Genomic DNA, 14,415 nt, shown 5'->3' with positions numbered 1-14,415 from the left:
TTATGCCAGCAAACTGTCTTCAAAAATTTGGAATGGAGGAAGGAAAGATTTAAGAAATTATGGATTAAATACACCAGATTAGATTTTTCCACAAGCGAAATGGTTGACAGCAGTTGATCACGTATGAAACAGGCATCCTTAGAAAAGTCAGTCAAACTAAATGAATTTTTAAGTGACATTCCTAATTTTTTCTGGAAGAATATGTTAATTTATATCCCCTATAAGAAACTGGCTTCAGATTGAGAGTCCAGGTACTAGACTGATCTGCCTTCAGTGTAGACCAGTCCCACATCAAAATCAAGTTGAAAAAGAATCAGTTATATCTTTGACTGTTAATTTAAGTCATATTTAAAGAAAAAATGGGACAGAATTCCATTTGTAAGACTTCAGTTAGTGTCCTGTCTTGCCAAACACTCTCTTCGATAAATTAAGAGGTGACATAACACAAAGATAAACAAGCTTTTGGCAAAACATGCTTGAACCATGGTGGACGTCAGATTCAGAATGTGTGTATATTATATAGACTGCATGTATATTATATGATCAGCTTACAAATCTTTTCCTTTTGTTTCATTGACATTTAACATGTCACATCTTTTTTGGAAGAAGTTTGTAACTTTCTTCCACAAGATAACAACTTGCACTCACAACACAAACCCTGTCCCTAAGACTTAATGTCCATAATTAAAGCCAGAGAAAGCATACCACTATTTAATACAGTACTTCTTTACTTACACACGGAAAAGAAAAAAAAAAGTAGTTAGGTCAGCCATTAACGCTTTCTTAGAATATTTTCCTCCATAAATCACTTTACGTAAGTCACTAAATAAGACATTGATTTTGAAACATCCTACCGGAAGTGATGCTGTACGCACCCACGCACCTTGACAGGTGTGGAGCTCATCGTGCTATGGGTGTCTTAGCTTGTGGTGGCCAGTTTGTGGCCGGCGGTCCAGCACAGTAGGTGTGAGCGACCCGCACGATGCCGTTGTTTTCCGTGCGGTGGTTTGGAGCGGGTGACTCTGATTCTCACGGTGGATCGATTTGGTAAGAAAACGCATGCGTGCGGAGGGAAGTTATCCGCACCTGCAGCGACCTGAGGAGACAGGCGGATGATCGTGCGGCGGTACGGTGTGCGGTAAGTGGTTTTGTGTTTTCAGTCGAAACGTGCGGTTTTGACATCATTACAACAGTTCCGATATGTGGGCTACACTGAGTCCTGGTGTCTCAGATCAATATATTTAATATGATTACATGTGTTCAAAAAAAAAAAAGAAACTTTGACGGGACATTCATTTATTTGCACTTTTACATCAGAAAATGGGCAAAGAACGAAATGATTCCAAAATATATGTTGTTTTTATGTTAGTTATATCGTAGTCTGCGTTTATATGAATTAGTATTCAAAAGCAAACATGTACTGTAATCACAGTGTTTTCTGAAGGAATTCTGTACACTATAATTGTGTGCTGATTGGAGGTCGTTGAGGTGGATGGAGGGCACACGAAGTACCCTCGGTCCAGACGCCGGCTTTACCAGGTCACTAACACTTCTGTTGAGATTAGGAAAAACATAAATAATAACAAATCTATTCATGTATTATAACATTTATCTGAAAAAGAATTTGTTCAGGATTATGTTTCAGCTCATAAATGTGTTTACTGATGCAAATGATCTGACTTAAATATTTCCATGAGGTAATATGTTAATTAATTTTCCTGTGCAGGTTAATAATGTATGAGATCTGCAGTATAGGATCTCTACATCGCAGTGTGAGACCAAAATGCTTGAAGCGTTGGAGACGGTCAAAGATTGCTTTGACACTGCAGGGAAAAGTGACACAAATCAGATTTTATTTACTCATGCGTGACCTGAATGACTCTTTTTTTTTTTTTTTCCTGGACAGTAGTGTCTGATCTTTTCATCTGATTCCTGCTGATGTGACAGCAGTGTGAACAGTCAGATCATAATTCCTGCAGCTTTTCTCTCCCTGAACTGGCTCTCATTAATGTTTTGTAGGCAGTGGTGGAAAAAGTGAAATTTGGAAGATCACAGAAAGGACAACTGGGAGGGATGAGGTTGTAAAATGAATGGCTAGATGGGAAAACGCCTCGATCAGATCATATTTTGGCCCACATGATTCAGCCTAAAAAGCACCACGCACCTGCTGCCTCCGTAAGAGATGCAATTAATACATGCCTGCATCACCATTTCATTCATTTTGATAATGAACTGACTCACCTGTGTCATTCCCTGTTGTTCATTAGCCCATGTATTGTAAATGAGGTGTCATGGAACAGATTTTCTCACAATGATGTCAGATACAGGGTCAAATACAGTTAAACCAAAAACATCACACTTGAGACAATAATTAAAACGTGTCATGTTCAACTGCAGCATCTGGTGTTGACACTGGCTCCGATGGGTCAACTTGATCGGGAGAATGCTTGTATTCATCCAGCAATCAGTGACAGCAGACAGGATGACAGGCAGCCTCTTCTGCTCATGATAACACCACTAATCCCATCAAGTACTGCAGAAGTACAACATGAAGGTCTGCTTGTCAACGCCATCTGGGAACATTTGCATGATCTGAGCATAGTGACACCTTTTTTTTTATTAGGAAGGGATCCACAGCTTCTACTGAAATACATGTTTCAAACCAAAATGTTTTGGTACCTTGTTTTGACATTTGGAGATTTATTAGCCAAACTACATAAACTGAAAGCTATAATTTAGGTCTGATTTTTTTCTGTATCAAGTCTCTGTAATATATAATGGACGATGCTGGGTTCCAGGTGTCACACTTGTCCCTTGATTTAATTTTAGTTCCCATTCAGTCAGACGCAGCACTCTCAGCCTCCCCAGATGCTGATTATATAACATGAGCTGAGAACTGCCACCATTTCATGAGCCGAGGAGGAAACTCAGGCAAAAGTGAGTGCACAGAATACTGAAGAAGGCCAGTTTACTGCGTTACATAAGCTATGATTGCCCTCCACAAGGCTGGGATGATGCAAAGTGATCATGGTCCAGAAATAGGCCTGAGCGAAAGACAATGCTGCATACACTATATTTACCAGAAAGGAATAGACATACACAAGTCTACTATTTCAAACTGAGCTTGCTGCTTTTACAATGTTGAGAGAGGAACATTTGATTTCATGCGTCAAAGGTCAGCCTTTGTTAATAGCATCCTGTGTTAAAACGTTCCCAGTAAAAATCATTGTGTACAGCAGTACACTCCATGGACACCAGATTCAAGGACATATCCGTCTAATGTCTTTTTAGAGAGGTGAGGAGGGAAAGTCTGATAGCTTTCACGCTGCTTTTCCTCATTAGCAAAGTGCACTCTGGTATTACACGGTTCACAAGGCTGCAGCTTTAGTTTCGTTCATCACAGGCGCTTGTTCTTGAAGCTGACACAGACGACGATGTTGACTGTCTCTATTAAAAGCCAGCATTGTTCAGCGGATGGAAAACTAACAACAGACATGAGACCATCGTAAGCAGATTGTCCCATTGGAAAAAGCTAGAAATGGATGGTGGATGATTCTTATTAAATCTAACTGCAACTTTTTATGCAAATTTTTTATTCTAACATCAACATTTCTTATTGATTTTACAGCACATGGAAACTCTATGGAGGCTGCAGTGTGTACCGTATGAGATGCATGAGTCAGCACTTATAAATTTCATCTGCAATGTGATTCAAAACAACAAGTTGAGTCTGATCACAGAGATCCTCGTCACATTGCAGAGGATGGGCTGAAAATCAATGTCAATGATTAACAGTAAACATAGTGTGTTTATCATACATTTAAGTCCCTGTTGTTAGAAAGGTGTTGTTTTGTCTTTTGCTTTTATTGAATTTAAGATAATTTCCTTATTCATTGCAGAATTTTGAGTTACAGTTCAGAAAACATAATAAAATGAGTAACTCCAGATTGGTAAACACGAAGAACCATTGTTATTAAGAAATTTATACAGTATTACAAACATTTGAAGAGTCCGATGTCATTAATTCATAGTTGAATGAAAATGATTTTTTTTCCCGCCCTAGTTATAATAGCCAACACTGAACTGCAAGAAGCATGAGAGCAAGTTTTAGAGCAAGTTTTGCTGCTCATAGCATTTTACTTAAGATCTTTAAGATGTAAAGAATTTGATTACGTCCTCAAGAATTCTAAGCACCTGTTTTAAAATATTCATGAGATGGAGACGTGTTATGTGTGGGTTAGTTTCTGTGACGTTAACCTACTTGATAATCTGATGTGGGAGAACACCACATATTGAAATGCTCTGCATGATGAGAAAGGTCATACCTTTAATAAGAGTTTATCCTTTTGAGGATAATGTGGGCTTTGTACACGATGTGCTTGTTACATCTGCAGCAGCACTGCAGAAGCTGTGGGTCGCATCCTAATAAACTGGGATGACTGCTGTGGGAGATGCGAAAACCACACCTAAATTAAACATCACAATTACATAAGGCGCTGATTTGAAATCCATATGAAATCCTCTGAAAGTTATCAAATCGCTGATTTCAAAGGCTGCAGTTTGTGGGCTTGTTTGGTTTTTTAAAACTGCATCATCTCCCGTATCTCGGTCACAATCTTTTCCCACAAATTCATTGGAGTATACTTTTCACATTACATCCACATTACATTAAAACATGACAGCAATTGTCTCAGCTAAAGCTGTATCACAGCCAGCTGACACTTAGTTATGCAGTTCTGTCAGATAAAAGAAAATAATTCAGTTAGATTGAAATGTGTTCATGGGGTGAATGTCGGCCTTGAATTTCCATGAAAATTTAATGTGTCACAAAGAATCACTTAGGTTTCATCTTCGATAGAGGAGATTCCTAGAACGTAAGTTGGTGCTGCTGTATTCCTTAGACACTAAATGAAATCTAACACAGCAGTAGCCAGTTGTCCATTCACAGGGAGGATTACATTACGATTGTAGGAGAACTCCAATATGCGTCCTGCTGCCAACAAAACTGATTTATGCTTTGACCTGATTCTTCCACGGTACCAGTAAAACAATTTGACATGGCTGCTGTGGAAATGGACTCACTAAGTGGTCTGAAAGATGGGAACTGTCTCTGAGCTGATACCTCTTAAGTTAAAACAGAAACTGTCTGTTTTTTGTTTTTTTTAAACAACGACTTGTCTTCTGATAAAAGATTGTCTTTTTTGGGGGGCTGGGTGGACATCTGAAGCCACATCTGATATTTAGAGTAGAAAGAGGGTTTGGTGTTAAATTACCACTTCTGTCTGACACATGTTGAGGTTTGCGTGATGATTGAGGCTTCCAGCTAACTTTTTCTGTACCTTGACAGGCATGTAGGGAGGAACCTGCTGTGATGTTCTCATCGGGGGCCTCATTGCTATCAAAGCAGTAGAGCAAGGATTTGATCGATTTAGCATACGGGTGTGAGAAGGACGATGTTTTGTCTCGGCAGACATGGTGCTGTGAGGCAGCTGCACGAGGCAGCCGCGACAGACATGATGGAGGAGGCTGCCAGCCAGCTCGAAAGAGAACATGTGCACAGTGTCTATGACAAGATCGCCCCATATTTTAACGACAGCCGCTACAAAGCTTGGCCAAAGGTACAACAGTTCCTGCTCGAGCTGCAGCCAGGGAGTATCATCGCTGACATCGGTGGGTTTCTCCTCCAGCAGTAATATCTTGTTTTTTCCTCCTTTTTCTATTGATTTTTTTGGAAATACTACATGATATTTTTCTGGTAGCTTCTCTTGAGGAGGAACGTCTCATTTCAATCAAACTACTAATCACACACTCCTTTGTGATGTTGGCAGGCTGTGGCAATGGAAAGTATCTCCACATCAACAAGGAGGTATTCAAACTGGGATGCGATGTTTGTCGTCCTTTGGTGGAATTCGCCTGGAGCCAAGGTCATGAGGTCCAGATGTGTGACGGACTGCATTTGCCTTATAGGGACGGCTGCTTCGATGCCGTGCTTTCTATCGCAGGTAATAAACAAACAGAAGCAGATAAAAGGAGGGTCCGTATGTTGTCTATTCCTCTTGCTAAGTAACAGCACTTCCTCTACATGCATGAATATGCATGAAGCTTGGCAGCTAAATATGTCATTTGCCTCAAATTTAATGAACTCATTATTATTACAAATATATGTTTATCATAGGCTTGTTTAGCCCAGCCAACACTGTGAAATAATTAGTGTGTCCTTTAAGTGAAGAGTATAATTAGGAGCAGAGAAGACAACAGCCACCCACAGTATTCCATGTGCTTCACACAGTCTCTGTAATGTATAGACTGAAAGTGCTAATGGTGAGACTGAAATAAATGTCTTCTTATCCCCCTTGGATCTGACAAATGAATGTTTTTGTCACAGTTATCCATCACTTGTCCACCAAAGAGCGTCGTATCAGAGCAATAAAGGAGATGGCTCGCACTCTGCGAGTGGGCGGCCGCGTCATGATCTACGTGTGGGCCATGGAGCAGAAACGTCGAAAATTTGAGAAACAGGACGTCTTCATTCCCTGGAACCTCAACCCTCAATCACCCTCCGAGATCAACAAGGAGCGTCTCAAACCCAGACGGAGGGCCGCGGCTCAGAGTGTGAGTGAAGCCATAGATAGCACCGACAAGCACAGGAAGGTTCGAAGCACATCCTCGGTGGCGGACGAAGAAGATCTGACCCACAACACACGACAGCAGAGGACACAGAGTTTGTGGTTCTTTTCCAGGTCTCTGGATTCTGTGTTCGACTTCGGAAGCTTAGCCATCTCCCGGTCGTCCTCCAGAGAACTGAGCTCTTTATCTTCACCCACAGGGAAAACCCAGGGGAACAAGCCCAGTCAGTGTGGCAGAGGACATGGCCTCATCAAGCAGGTCTCCAGCTTGTTTTCCCCTTCATCGGTGATAGAATTTGAGGAGGACGTCTTTGACTCCCCAGACCTGCACAAGGGACAAGATTTCACTGGAGGCAGCAACAACACCACCACCACCAGAGAAAATCACTCCGAAACTCAGAGCATGCCATTGTCTCTATTCCATGAGTGTGGCTCTCTAGCCCTGCCGGATTTAGTCTCCTTCCAGGAAGAGCATCTGAAGCGGTCAGGAGATGAAAGCAAAGGAGGGCCACGGGGAAAAGAGCTGCAGGAAAGCACAAGGAGTTCTCAGGGCAGCAAGGGGCAGACGGAGGGCTCCTGCCTGAGGTATTATCACGTCTTCAGGGAGGGAGAGCTAGCAGAATTAATACAGAACCATGTTGAAGAGCTCCATGTCAAGCACACTTACTTTGATCACGCCAACTGGTGTGTGGTGGCAGAGAGAGTTCAGTGCTGGAAAATCTGACTTTCAACCCGTTTTATTTGTTTTGTGTCATCTCTGCCTCAAGGTTTGTCAGTGAATCTTACATTTGATGGGGATTATGTTTTTGTAACAGATGCACTTCTCTATTGAACTGTAGAGACATTTTAATCTTGCATTCTCTTTTATGTTCCTGGTCATGGAACCAGCTGTAGAACAGACTTATCCACACCTAGCATTAAATATTACGGTGCATGGTTTTGCAGCAGCAGGAGAAGATGCACAGCAGATAGACCCAATTTTAAAAAAATTATTCTATCTTAATACATGGAACCAACAAGCACTCTAAAATTATCCGGTTTTTCTCTTTTAGTGTCAACGATTTGTTTTTATTATCAAAAACACAGCAAGCTCCATTGCTGCTAGGGATTTTAATTCAACAAATAAGCACCTTTGCAGGGGAACACAAAGAAATGCACTGTTTATCCCTTTGGAGAGTAATATGTGAAACTAAAGTCAACACTTCCATTCACTCTTAAATGTCTTAACGTATTGATTGCAGTTTAACAATCTTATTTTATTCTTGTGTATGCTCGTTTTACAATTGCTTGTTTTTAAACCCTTCAAACAAGGAGCTAAGCTTGCAGCAAGTATTCGTTATGGATGTCCCTCTATGAACTGCTCATATGTAACCTATAATAACAGTCATAAGAACTCCAAGTCGTGCAACATTCACGGGTTGTGTTTTAAAGAATATGTTGCCAGTGTGTGTTTGCTTGGTGTTTGTAGTACAGTAGTCGTATTCTGTCTTGTGTTGAATATGTGAGTTTATACCACAGGTATGTTTCAGTTTGACAACTGCCTCATAAACTGTGAAAAAACATTGCACTGTACCACAAATATGTGGCCGCTTGATGTCAGCAAATGACATGGAAATTGATGAAACTTGAAATATTCTGATTATCTGCACCAATCATGCCAAGGACGATAGACATACTTGTCAGTATACAGTAAGTGTGGACCAGGTGTATTTGTTCTGAAGTGACACTGCTAACTTAATGTCTTAATGTCTAGTGTAAATACTGTTGATTTTGAATTTATTTTCCTTATTAAAATTTCAATTTAGTGTTGCTGTGAGTTGTTGTCGTGAATGTCGTCATTATTCAGGGAAATCACAAATACCACAATACTATATAGTTACAAATTAATACACAGGTAGAAGCACATATATTCAAATCTCATCATATATTAGATTCAAAGACAAAATATGACAGATTTTTGTCATTATCAAAAGTACATTTTAAAAAACGTTTAAAATTTCATACAAAATTCTCCTTTAAGATTGCAGTCAACCCCCAAAAAGCATTCTAAGACGTTTCACTACACCGCCCAATACAGAGTCAATTTAGTAATCACCTACCCACCATTCTTTCATTCATATTCCGAACCGCTTTATCCGCTGTCGCGGGTCACAGGGAGCTGGCTGACCCCAGCTGACTGAGGGCGTGAGGAGGGGCAAACTTCAGGCGTGACGCCAGTGCGCCTTGGAGCTACACAAAGACAGACAACCATGCATGCTCACACTCACACCTACGGGCAGTTTGGAACGGCCAATTAACCTGAAGCGCATGTTTTTTGAGGTGGGAGAACCCGGAGGGAACCCACACAGACAATGGGAGAACATGCAAATTCCTCACAGAGCGGGACTCGAACCCGGAGCTGCCGTGTTGTGCGGCAACTGCGCTAACCACTGCGCCGCCCTGATTCCTTTCTTCTGAGGCCTAATTTAACATAATGGCTTCACGCCTGAAATTCAAGACTCCACTGCTGTCCCAGAAGCTCAAGAAAAATCCAGTAGCACAAAACCATCCAGATGAGAAATGTTTGAGTGCTGTTCTGTAAAGCAATGAATTAATAGCAACATTTAATGCCCATGGATCAGAAGGTGCTGGCTATTATACCTACAGTGAAGCATGGCGGTGATATACTGTAGTTATTCTGACCAGTCCTCCAAGCCAGAAGAATGAACATTTTAGAGAATGCTGATTAAATGGAGGTGGTTGATTGAAAAACTCCTAGAGATCCTTGTTTATTATGAATCTTCTTGAGAATACAGCAGTATGTAAATGTAACTCTTTGCATCAATTTGGTAAAACAAACATGACTTGTAATATCTGTCCTACTGAGATATTCAAAGTCTTATTGACCAGATTTTTTCTAAACAGCTAGTAAATTAAATATTATTTTTAATAAAAATAATTGGCAAATAAACCTAGTGCACAATGGGGTTAATTGGATATTTCTATACAACTATAGACGTAATGAGGCTCTTACTGAGGTCAAGAAACTGAATATCTTAAAAAGTTCTTCAGATAACATAACACTTATTTTATTCATCAAAACCATGAAAATGAGAACTAACAAAAATAAAATGACCTATTAAGAGTTGACTTCACATAGACAATAACATTCTTATCACATCAAAAACAATGATTAACTACAAAAGTTTCCCACTTAAGGAGTAATAATTATTTTAGAAACATCCGAGTCCAGAGCGAGCGAGCTGGGGTTTTTTTTATTGACTGAAGGATCAATAATCTTTAAAAAAAAATTTGACTGGCGGTTCAAATAAGGGTATTTTTGGTTGACCAGCGGGTCATATATAATTATTTCTTTGGTGATTTGCAGGTCATTAAATTTTTATTTTTTTTTGACCCGCGGGTCAATAAGAATTTTTTTTTTCATTGACTGGCTGATCAATAATTTTTTTTTTTTTTTGTTGACCGGCGGTTCAAATAACGGTCTTTTTGGTTGACCAGGTGGTCAAATAAAATGATTTGGGTGGGTCCCGGCGGGTCAATAAATTTTTTGTTTGGTTGACTGGCCGATCAATAATTTTTTTTATTTTTGTTGACCGGCGGTTCAAATTAAGGTATTTTTGGTTGAGCGGCAGGTCAAACAAAATTATTTATGTGATTATTTGCAGATAATTAAAATCGTTTTTTTTTTTGTTGACCTGCAGGTCAATAAAAAAATTTTTTCGTTGACTGGCTGATGAATAATTTTTTTTTTTTTTGTTGACCGGGGGTTCACGCAAGGGTGTTTTTGATTGACCTGCGGGTCAAATAAAATTATTTCTTTGGTTATTGGCTGTTCGTTAAAATTTTTTTTTTTTGTTGACCCGCGGGTCAATAAAAGATTTTTTTTCATTGACTGGCAGATCAATAATTTTTTTACATTTTTGTTGACCGGCGGTTCAAAAAAACTTATTTTTGGTTGACCGGCGGGTCAAATATAATTATTTCTTTGGTGATTTGCAGGTAATTAATTTTTTTTTTTTTTTTGACCCGCGGGTCAATAAAAACATTTTTTTATGGACTGAAGAATCAATAATTTTTTTAAAATTTTTTTACCAGCGGTTCAAATAAAGGTATTTTTGGTTGACTGGCGGGTCAAATATAATTATTTCTTTGGTGATTTGCAGGTCATTAATTTTTTTTTTTGTTGTTGACCCGCGGGTCAAATAAAATGATTTGGGTGGGTACCGGCGGGTAATTTTTTTTTTGTCGTTGACCGGCGGTTTCAATAAAGGTATTTTTGGTTGACCGGCGGGTCAAGTATTTCTTTGGTGATTTGCAGGTCATTAAATTTTTTTGTTTTTGTTGACCAGCGGTTCACATTAAGGTAGTTTCGGTTCACCGGTGGGTCAAATAAAATTATTTTTGTGGTTATTGGCTGATCGTTAAAAATCTTTTTTTGTTGACCCGCGGGTCAATAAGAAATTTTTTTAGTTGACCGGCGGATCAATAATTTATTGTGTTTGTGTTGACTGGCGGGTCAATAAAAGGTATTTTTGGTTGACCGGCAGGTCAAATTTAATAATTTTTTTGGTTATCTGCAGGTTGCAAAAATTTTTGTTTTTGTTGACCCGCGGGTCAATAAGAAATTTTTTTAGTTGACCGGCGGATCAATAATTTTTAAAAAAAATTTTGACCGGCGGTTCTAACAAAGTTATTTTTGGTTGACTGGCGGGTCAAAAATAATTATTTCTTTGGTGATTTGCAGGCAATTAAAAAAAATTTTTTTTTGACCCACGGGTCAATAAAAACATTTTTTTATTGGCTGAAGAATCAATAATTTTTTTAAATTTTTTTTGACCGGCGATTCGAATAAAGGTATTTTTGGTTGACCGGCTGGTCAATAAAATTTTTTTCTCATTGACTGGCAGATCAATAATTTTTTTAATTTTTGTTGATTGGCAGTTCAAATTAAGGTATTTTTGGTTGACCGGCGTGTCAAACAGAAGTATTTATGAGATTATTTGCAGGTAATTAAAAGTTTTTTCTTGTTGACCTGCGGGTCAATAACATTTTTTTTTTCGTTGACTGGCGGATCAATAATTTTTTTTATTTTTGTTGACCGGCGGTTTACATAAAGGTATTTTTGTTTGATCGGCGGGTCAAATAAAATGATTTGTGTGGGTTCCAACGGGTCAATAATTTTTTCTTTGACCGGTGGATCAATAATTTATTTTAATTTTGTTGATCGGCGGGTCAATAAAGGTATTTTTGGTTGATCGGCGGGTTATTAAAATTTTTTAAATTTGTCGTGTGGACAGAAGGCGTAAATGCAACAGAAAAGTTGCGTTTTCAACAAATCCCTCATCGTGTGGACGGGGCCTAATTAGACCCGGAGGAACTTGCCCATGGGGAACCTGTGGTTGAGGGGGAGCTCACACACATAGTTGCTGTAAAGGAAGTCCCCTGGATTCTTCCCTTCCCTGAGAAAGGCCACTGTCAGATTAACCTTTTTAACAACATGCTCGTAATTTTGGGAAAATACGTCAACATAAGAAAAGTCCTCACGAGTTCCGCATGGAAACGTCTGCAGTAAGTGAAAGCCGCTCTGGCTAAACGCGCAACTTTAAATTAATTTTTGTTGGAGAGTATTTGTTTTATACATGTCATTTTATTGCTACACGCACACAGACGGATGGTGTGTCACGTTAAGAAACTACTGTACTTTACATTGATCCTACTGCGGTGAAACATGAGCTGCCTTACTCTGCCTCTGATTGGCCTATTCCTTAGTATTGATTGGCCACGGTTTAAAAATTATAGAGAGCCAATCAGAGCACAGAGGAGGCGGGTCATGCCGGGCGCAAAAGACTCAACTCTATCATAGGTCTCTACTACTGCCTCCGTCTGTCGTGGACTCCAACTACTGTACAGCTCACAGTGAAACTGCTACATGTCTCATTGTCGACATCTAGTGATGCTTAGGTTATACTGCACAAATATGTCGCAGTAGTCAAGATTTTACTGACTTGATCAAATGTCTTGTCAAATGTATTGTCATTACCATTATTATTGATAATTATTAGCTCCATCTGCTCTGTAACATTGTAACATTACAGCGATGAACCATTTGGCATGAGTTCTTGATTTTTCTATAGATATTGATAATTTTTGTAATTGTTTTTCTCTTGCACGGACCAGATTTCATCTCCATGTTTGTGATCACACCAAACATGGCGAATAAGACTATGGTATGTGAATAAATGGCAGTAACATAAACCAAAAACCCGGATGTTTAGCAAACGAACTCGAGCAGCTGAAAATGGAAATAAAGTGGAACAAACACAAAAGACTTCAGTTGTAACAGATGTTTTTATATAGTTCAACACAAGACTGGAACACAAAACCGGTGAGACTGCCAAACTAAAAATGATGTCACATGGTCCAGGGCAATGGATGTCAAAATTAACAAAAATAATCTAGAACAGAAAAACTAAACAATGCAGGTAACCAAACAAGAAAATAATAACCCTGCCTACCTATACTACCGAGACAGTCAGAAACTGACCAAAAATACAATAGAAAGACAACATCCTCCTAACTAGTGTTTCTAGACAGAGGAATACTAAGTGTGGTCATGTATAGAGGCCTCTGTCTAGCTACCCCTAGGCCATGGACTAACAACATACAAAAAACTAACAAAGGATAACTAACCTAAAATGGCAGTACTCACCACACAGAACATGAAACCGAGATAGACAGGAGAGCTGAGATGAGATGTGCGATAGATGAAACCTGAAAGATGAGATAGATTCAAGATGTAGCTTTTAGCGATGAGACAGATTCAAGATGTAGCTTTTTCTGAATGGCAAACAAAGAACTTATATATCGGGTGTGTTTGGGGCAGGACATGCAATTTCAGGTAATTGTGGTAACTGGCTGCAGGTGGAGTGATCAGTAGGTAAATTGGAAGCTCCTTGTTGGACAGCTCCAGGCAGGCACTGGAGCTGGATTGGGTGCTCTGGGCCTAGAGAAAACAAAACACAGACACACCACACCCATCTCTCCAACATACACCCACATGCACATTCACACCTACACACAGTACTCAAAAAATACACACGTAGGCATACGTAACATCTAGTGGTGGGCAAATGAAGCTTTTGTGAAGCCCTGAATCATTTGAGCCAACTGGTTCAAAAATGGGTTCATTACTCGAAGCTTCAGTTATAGTGACCTCTCCTGGCGAAGTTCAAACCCTGAACTGCAAGTAGTTTGACAAGAAGCTTTCAACTACACACATGCACAATCATCTCCTTTTTGCTTGGACTTAAAAGTATCTTTCATTTTAAATTTTGATATACCCTAGACTAAATATTATATTCTATGCACTTATAATAATTGACAAATTTGTGGAGTGTTGTTGAGGAGCAAATGCAGGGAAAATCTGGTATTGGTTTGGTGTGCTTGTACAACTATGGAAGGGCTGATAATTTGGGATGAGGGTGGACAAAGATTTTTATTGAGATGCATTATTTTTTCCACAGTATTTGGATTAAGTCTGTTTCTTTTCTTAGTGACAATTTCTCCACATTTGGAGAAGACTCGTTCACATGGAACAGATGAAGCCGGGGTGCATAAATTTTTTTTGCCAGTTTAAACAAATTTGGGTAAACATTCTTGTGGACCTTCCATTAATCCACTGGGTCTTCTGAATTGGCCAGTGGTGGTTCGGTGAAGTACCGCTGCACCTCCACAGTTGCGTCTGCAGTAGCATTCCTTGCCCTCCTTGAATCCGACGTATCTCGGTCCA

The 14,415-nt window shown here is 39.5% G+C and overlaps 1 protein-coding gene across 2 annotated transcripts; it reads left to right on the top strand.

Annotated features, from left to right (window-relative positions):
• The first annotated feature begins 938 nt into the window (after positions 1–938).
• On the top strand, positions 939–8,430 carry trmt9b (tRNA methyltransferase 9B). Of its 2 annotated transcripts, none has more exons than XM_068317597.1 (4): positions 939–1,138; positions 5,471–5,670; positions 5,829–6,002; positions 6,386–8,430. In XM_068317597.1, exons 1-4 carry the CDS (start codon positions 1,113–1,115, stop codon positions 7,348–7,350), a joined length of 1,365 nt encoding a protein of 454 aa, XP_068173698.1. In that variant the 5' UTR covers positions 939–1,112; the 3' UTR covers positions 7,351–8,430. The 2 variants fall into 2 exon arrangements, with proteins under 2 accessions (XP_068173698.1, XP_068173699.1); XM_068317598.1 differs by having other exon boundaries at positions 5,348–5,670.
• Positions 8,431–14,415: the final 5,985 nt, after the last annotated feature.

This window comes from Antennarius striatus, chromosome 6, assembly GCF_040054535.1.
Source record: "Antennarius striatus isolate MH-2024 chromosome 6, ASM4005453v1, whole genome shotgun sequence".
Lineage (NCBI taxonomy): Eukaryota > Metazoa > Chordata > Actinopteri > Lophiiformes > Antennariidae > Antennarius > Antennarius striatus.
This window is presented reverse-complemented; position numbering and strand designations above follow the sequence as displayed.